Raw genomic sequence first — 7537 nt, forward strand, 5'->3', positions numbered from 1 at the left:
TGGAGATCAGTGGCGGATTCCCGAGTTTTGCATTGCGTGGTGCGTGAGAGGTCAGCGTGTTTCCATTTCTCGACGCGCTGAAGCAATTGTGCGGCCGCAAATCAAAATTTCGGACGAGAACAGGTAGACCAGCTACCACTGCGCTGTGTTTGGCTGCGGCGAAAAAAAAAAACGTAAGAGACTGGCAGCCGAGGCATGCGAAGTGCACAATGCTTTTAATTGAATGACTTTGCTTCTCTTAGGTCGCACGCCTTATCCCGCAAATCGTATATTATATGTGGTGTCTTCACTTATGGCCACTTTTTCAAGTCATCACACCAACTTGTGATTCTGCTTGGGTGCTGGTACACTTTATCATCTGCACCAAAGAGAACCGTTGTCAAGGCTGACGATTAATACACAACACTTATGGCCAAGAGTTGTTATCTCATAATATCAACCTCTCTGATTTCTATGCTACAGCACATGATTTACAATGTCTGCGGCTAGAAAATGTTCCATTTAGTGCGTGTAATTTTGAGATTATCGAATTAGCACTTTCCAATCTACATGACAGAAAGGGCCGCATGACATGTGTGCTTTGGCGCAGGTAGGCGTCTTAAACGTTTCTTCGAGAACACGTTCTTTCTCGACTTGTCAATTTTTTGACGATAACTGGGGTAGCGTTATGACAACCGCACCTTTTTTTTTTTTTTTTCGCGCGGTAACCTGGGTGCCATGAACAATCGGCCCACGTTCGTTAAAGCCAGGTCGTTACCTGGACACGTGTGCTCGTCGTAATGCTTCTCAAATACTCGCCAGAAAACAAACTGACAATAATGTTACAAAAAATGGGCGCCCTTTCGGCGTATCGCTGGTGGCGGCGGCTCGCGCCGAAGCGAGCTTACGCCCTTACGCCATGCCATGCTTCCAGATGTGCAACAGGCTTATTTTCATTTTATCATCGTGTTGTTTCTACGCCAAATTTTGAGCTCACCCGTCGTACATCTGTTTCTTATCCTGTGCAACGATCAGAGGCCACAAGCTTTTAACTACGACGGCGACACGAATTAACACAGGCATCGGTGTTTGAGCTCCTGTCGTTCCATGAACATTGTATTGCAACGTGCGAAGCGGAACCAAATGGTCTGTTAGGGATTAGAGTTACGTTTAACTTGAATAATCACGGCACGGAAACCCGGGAGTCATCTTAAAACACTAATGCGCGCACCTAGCGCGCAGCCGGACAATGACCTACGTGTTCGCTCGTCTCCATTTACGTTTCTCTGATTACTTCGAGGGTTGTCCTAAATGTTAACGCTCTGTTATAGTGCATATTCCAAGAACCACACCAAGGCCAGATATAACAAAATATACAAAGCAATTACCACTTTACACATGCTGCTTAAGAACTGCATTGGCATTCTACTCATCGTCGGCGCTGCTTCGGGAACGTCTCGTGGGCCGCTGCTGCTTGCTGTTTCAGCCATTTTGACGCTGACAGCTTAGCGATTACTTACTAGCGCCTTTACACTCGCGAAGCGTTGCTCTGTTTTGCCCGTGTACCGCGAAGAACAGCAGTACCTTGCGAACTGAGCGTATACGCTGCATACGCGGCCGTGCAACCCCACACACCGGAAGGGCGGCGAAACATCGCAGACGCTAGACGGCGCTGCGGAGGTGGAGCGCTTTAAAAATGGCAGCCTCCTTGTGAAATTGGTGTATAGTGAAACACCTTGCTTTTTCTCTATTCTCTCTCGGCCTCTGCCGCTGCCCGTGGCAACTTCATTTATTTATTGCTTTTCGCAGCAATCTCCACGCCTCTCATCACGGCAGTCCTGTCGAACGATACCAGTTCTATCTACCTGGAGTGGAACTGCTCGCTCCCACTGCGGGCGCCCGAGTTGAGCCCGGAGTTCGAAGTGAGAGTAAAGAGAAATCGCTCCTACCGGCTTATCCGTACGCTCGAGAAGGCGATCACGATAGGGAATCTCAGCTCAGGCACGGAGTACGAAGTTCAAGTGGCGCTTTCTATGGAGAGGACGCCGGGAAAGCGAGAATACGGCAGCCCCGCAGTAGCCAGCATAAGCACTTGGCCTCTTGGTAAGCAGCAAGGCGGCCTCTAATGTCTCGTTGTGACGTTCCTTCGCTATAGACTTCAAATGTGTGTCAGCCTTCCGTGAACCTTATTGCTGGCAATTGTCGATGGCTTGTGATCACGTTACTGACTCAGTTATTAGCTTGAAAACGATGTCTTGTAGTGAAGATTAGCTTATTTTTAATTACAACCACTGTCGTTCCCCGTCAGGTTCAAGACAGGAACGGTAGAAAAGATAGATTAAGATGCAGTAAACAGCTCACAGAACGATAGAACAGAACAACACAACAAAATGTGCCGTATTGCTAAAAATATTAAGACGCAACTGTGGAAAACTGTTCACGATTTATTTATTTTATTATGATTGCAGTGAGAATTCCACACGTGCTGTTGAGAGAAAAAGAACGAGTATTTGTAGAAATCTTTCTGCAAATGTTTTTCTGCCCTGCTATGTTTTCTTTCGCACTCTATGCGGGTATTTGAATAATTTATTGTAGATACTTATGAACAACTAGCAACTATTCGGCGAATTCTTCTTACTTAACACGAAAGGCATAAACAGTAAATTTTGTCGTTAGAGCAGAAAGACGCTTTATGCAGGAAATTTCTAAATGGTAAACGGCATTATTAAATAAAGGATGTAAAATATACGAGACAGCCTTGTTTTACGGAAAAGCATGCTCGCGCAAACAACGCAAGAAGAGCTTTTGTAGATAGATCCCCATGTTCTTGTAGTTCCGTGTATAATGTTTATGGGATATTGTATGTGTACACGAAACTACATGCAATGTCGCGGTACGTATTCTCGGTACTGGGGATTGACATTGACGTATGCTTTACCTGGAGTAATCTGCAGCCGAAGCTCCCGAGAAAAGACCAGTCAATCAGCAGAGTAATGGTACGCAGTATTCTCCACACTGGCGCACTTACAGTGTGCCAGTGTAGTGGTGTTGTGTGGGCCTAGTTTTGTGATTTCTGGCTTACCAGCGCAAAATACCATTTTCATAAGCCCAAAACAAACCGCAGTGCCCATAAAGACGAGACAAACGCTCCAGAAACGCGTTTCGTCTCCTTCTGTCCCGTTTATTCTGCGCTGGTAAAAATGAACCACGCATATCGATAACAATATGTGGCTTATTGGTTTGTTTATTGCATTTCTTTGACTAGTAAGAGTTAGAAGCTTTTTTGCCTGATCGCTTTCATGTTTCTTTTTTCTCTCGTCTAACAGTTCCTCTAGCCCCCACATTGTCCACAAAGGGATTCGAGACTGCACCGAAGATAGCGGTTGTGTCATGGACGTTTCTCAACAGCACGGTTACGCATATAGAGGTTGGCTGCCTTTAATATACAGCGTTGTGTACTTTGTTTGCGGTCGTTTATGCGTCTTCGTTTATGCGTCTGCAAACTATCGAGTTGGCATGTCATTTCCAGTGTCGTCCTGCGACGCGTGAACATTGAGGCTGCATGTATACATGGGAGCACTTTTACTATTTTATAAAAATTTCTGCGAGAAAGATGGTTTGTTACAAAATTTATTGAGCAATAAAGATAGTGATCTGTTCCTTTTTCCGTTCACGCAGAATATAAATTGTTCTCTCACTATTTCAGCCTAATTTCTTAAATGGCCTTTCTTTGGTAACGAAAAAGTACCAAGTTCCGAGAACTTTAAGAATCTAAGAGATGCTTATTTTTTAATCCCACAATTTTTCTTTGTGAATCAGGTGTTACCACGGGGTCACGGCCTTAAAGCTGCCAATGTGGGACATTTTTAAAGCGACAAAATGCGTTTTATGCTGAAAAGCCCGTCGATAAATTCGCGTGAGTTCATGCCGAATTGCAGGCTGAATAAACCACCACTGGAGTGTTGATGCCGCTGAGTACAAAACTTTGACCGTGTATGCAAAATTAAGGCAGGGGAAGGTGCAAGGCACGCTAAAAAATACCGGATTTTACAGCCAATTAAACTGCCTACTATTACAAGCTTTAGATTAGATAGTGTAACAGCGTCGAATTGATCGTATGTGCGCATGTATGTGTTTGCTTGCGCAAATGCGAGCGCTTGGGCAGCGTTACATGACAGGAAACGGTGTGAACCCTTTAGGTTACCTTATGAAGTGATCGGCTACATAGGTAACCGTACATTCACGCATGGCGTTTCTTGACGACCGCGGAACTGCTCGGCGATGCGCTTGTGGTTCGCCTCTTTTTCAGGTAGCGACAAACTACAGCGGCTGGGTGAACTGCGAAAACTCGACGCAGTGCGAAGTGGTCGTGTTGCACGGCTGGAACTCCTCCTTCAAAGCAGGTTTTTTGAGGATCTCGGAGCTCAGGCCGGACACAGTCTTCTCATTATCAGTGAGAGGCTGCAACGACCTAGGATGTGGTAACAATGGCACAGTGGTCATCTCAACCGACATGTCAGGTACTGTTGCTGAATAGTTATCGTTGCATGTTTGTTTTTGTTTTTAAATTTACGAAAAGATTCACCTGAAACACGCTGATTGCTGCTCTTCAAACGACCTCTTTTGTTGAACTAGGTGCGCATGGTCATCGAAGACAAATTAATTATCGTGTATTAGAAACGATGACAATCACGAAACTGCCATGCCTCTGGGAAGATTGCGCTGGCGCTGATTCTTGAAACCTTCTTGCCAGTAATTTACACGGCCAATTTATAAACTTATCTCTATTTCTTTGATGCTCCGTCTAACCAAAGTTGTTGTGTTTGCGTTGTATGCGTGGAAGTTCGTTGTTGAGCGTCTTAAGCGGGCAAACACAAAATAGGGGTCCATTAAATTTTCTGTTCGAACCTGTGGCACGTAGCAGCAGTAATTAAGATGCTGCAACGAAGTTATACAGCGAGGCTACATACACAGTACCAACAAGTTTAAGTACGGGCTCCGTACACTGTACTCATTCTCACGTCTCGACCCCGCTACGTCATTTCTAGAGCCGAGTGAGCCTATCAGCCTGACAGTGGATGCGATCACGAATGGTTCGGCTCGCCTCAACTGGAAAGCGCCGGAAGAATCAGGGGGTCCGCTGTCCGGCTACGTGGTCTCCTGGCAGTGTGATCAGGATCATCTCATGGCTGCGACAACCCATGAACCTTTCCTGGTCATCCCTGGTACGCAGTATTCTCACTTTTTTGTCTGGGTTGGAAGAATGCGAGCATTATACTAGTGTATAAGAAGAGAGGCGCTATGCGCGTTAAAGAAGTTGCGTAACTCTAGGCCTATCTTACTTTCATTATCGCACAAAATGCTCCCCGAGGTCATTTTCAATGGAATCAGAGCGACCCTTGCCCTTCGTTTGTTCAAAGAAACGGCTGCCTTCAGCAAGGGGTATTTTAGGAGGCATCAAATTCATGTCATCAAACATACCATTGAGAAATTTGAGGACTACAATAGCGATGTGTATATGACTTTCGTACATTGCAATAAGACATCTCGTTCAGTAGCGATACCATGTCTCATAGAGGCCGTGTGCAGTCAAGGACTACAGGAAGCATATGATAACACCTTAACAAGTCTGAGTAAAGACTCCACATTTATCCTATTCCTATAGCAAAGAGGAGCAGGAAAATTGTTATAAAACATGAGTCAGGCAAGGAGACAATTTCGCCAGTGCTGCTTCACAGCGTGCTTACAAATATTTATTTATTTATTTATTTTATTTATTTACCCTCGTGGTGCAGTTGTACATTGCAGACGAGAGAAGAAAAGCAGAAGGCAAGAGAGAGGAATAGAAACAGAGGAATATGTGATTAAATATATATACAATAAATACGAGTAAACAAAAGAAACATTATGAGAAGAGCTCAAACTGAAAGACATAGAAGTTAATGCATAACCAAGAAAAATTCTCCAGAGAGCGCTACATAAGTATCAGAGCCCTCTGATACTGAACGGCGAGTATCCCCGCATTCTAGCATTTACTTAATAATTCTACTATTCACCATTTGGACCTGTGATTGGCAACAAATGATTGAGAACCCTAGGCGTAAAAAAAGAGAGTAGAGTTGAAGAACTATACATGCGAAAGGATAAACCTTTTTCTCTCGCGAAAGAGCGACACTTCGTGATTATCAGCCAGGCATCTGTAATCTCTGCAATTATTTAAGTCACTTACTGGTAAAGTAAGCTGATTACAACGAAACTTGCGCAATTAATATGGCTTCGAGCGCTTATAGAAGATACTGTCAAAACATGGCAGACAGCTTACCACTGTTATTGGAAAGTGTAGAATCATTGCGTCTTACCTGTACTAATACACGAAGCAGAAAGTTAGAAGTTAACTTAGAAGCCTTCGGCGAAGTATAAGGACTGTGCATCAAGAGTTCGAACAAAAAATGCTAGGCGTAATGTTAACGAACAAAAAGAACTGGAGCAGCCGTTATTGACCTATCGCACATATTATGGGGATGCTCCCAGGTGAGAAGCCAGGGTCGCGCAATAACCAATGATGATCAGTGGGGACCGAGCTAATTAGCCTTGTTCCAGAAGACCATTGCTGAACCGAGGACGCCGCCAGGACCCAAGTGTTAGCGGCTGCTGTCTAGGAGGGGATAGCGTCCCCCCACTGCTAGTGCTACAAAAAAAATTACCTTAATCTTTATTTTCGCATTAGTATTGAAAGAGCTACGCACCATCATATTGTCGCGGTTTACAAAGCACCGCGCGGGACTTTATTGCCATAAGTAGAAGTAGGGCGTGTCGTACTCGAAAAGACACCGAAGAACCGAAGCACCAAAAACGTCTTCTTCCTCTCTTCTTTGTACTGAGCCGCTCGAAAGGATCGGTCGTCTTCATTGTTGTCGCCAGCGCATAGCTAGAGAGAAACAAGGACGCCACAATATGATCAATCTTCGGCACTAAACAACTGAGCATGATGACATGTGAGCATACTGATACATGATAAAAGACAAATAATTACACGCGGTCTAATTTTTTTTTTCTGAGAGCCCCTACCACAACAGGCGTGAATGCAGCACCTGCTTTAATTGAGCTTTCACTATCGTTTCCCTCGTAGGTTTTCCTGCTGCGGCCCAGGAGTGCACGTTCTCGGTGTCTGCATTCAACGCGGCTTCGGCCGAGCGGCAGCTTCGCGGAAAATCCGCCACACTGACGACACCTTGGCCGCCTCAGAAGTGATCTGACCACGACGGCTGCTACGGTGTCTTAGGTGCGCTACGTTTTCAGCATCTGTTGTAATGTAAAGCGGGTCATTGATGTACAAAACAAAAATTAAAGAGTGGTTGCTTTGTTGATATACGTTTGTGCCAGTGTGCGTGAATTCATCTTTTTTTTCGCCGTAGCTTGTCCTTGATGCGTGCCGTCCTCAGTTTTAGGTGGGTTAGTCAACAACACGCTTAAATCTGTCACATCAAGGATGGCAAAGCACCTTTTCCAAAATAGGTCCCACAATCGAAACGTCGGCCAGCCTCTCTGAGGCACCTAT

General features: G+C 44.9%; 1 protein-coding gene across 1 annotated transcript; it reads left to right on the plus strand.

Moving 5' to 3' along the window:
• The first annotated feature begins 1791 nt into the window (after window positions 1-1791).
• On the plus strand, window positions 1792-7331 carry LOC119393599 (uncharacterized). The gene is made up of 5 exons (XM_037660711.2): window positions 1792-2082; window positions 3306-3406; window positions 4289-4499; window positions 5028-5204; window positions 7109-7331. Exons 1-5 carry the CDS (start codon window positions 2013-2015, stop codon window positions 7228-7230), a joined length of 681 nt encoding a protein of 226 aa, XP_037516639.2. The 5' UTR covers window positions 1792-2012; the 3' UTR covers window positions 7231-7331.
• The last annotated feature ends 206 nt before the right edge of the window (window positions 7332-7537 follow it).

The sequence above is a fragment of the Rhipicephalus sanguineus genome, chromosome 1 (genome assembly GCF_013339695.2).
Source record: "Rhipicephalus sanguineus isolate Rsan-2018 chromosome 1, BIME_Rsan_1.4, whole genome shotgun sequence".
Lineage (NCBI taxonomy): Eukaryota > Metazoa > Arthropoda > Arachnida > Ixodida > Ixodidae > Rhipicephalus > Rhipicephalus sanguineus.

Bases quoted from the DNA above. Each gene is read 5' to 3' on its own strand.
- LOC119393599 (XM_037660711.2), top strand. From the start codon at position 2,013: ATGGAGAGGACGCCGGGAAAGCGAGAATACGGCAGCCCCGCAGTAGCC. The intron at 4,500-5,027 runs GTACTGTTGCTG...CGTCATTTCTAG, and splicing joins CATCTCAACCGACATGTCAG to AGCCGAGTGAGCCTATCAGC. The intron at 5,205-7,108 runs GTACGCAGTATT...TTTCCCTCGTAG, and splicing joins ACCTTTCCTGGTCATCCCTG to GTTTTCCTGCTGCGGCCCAG.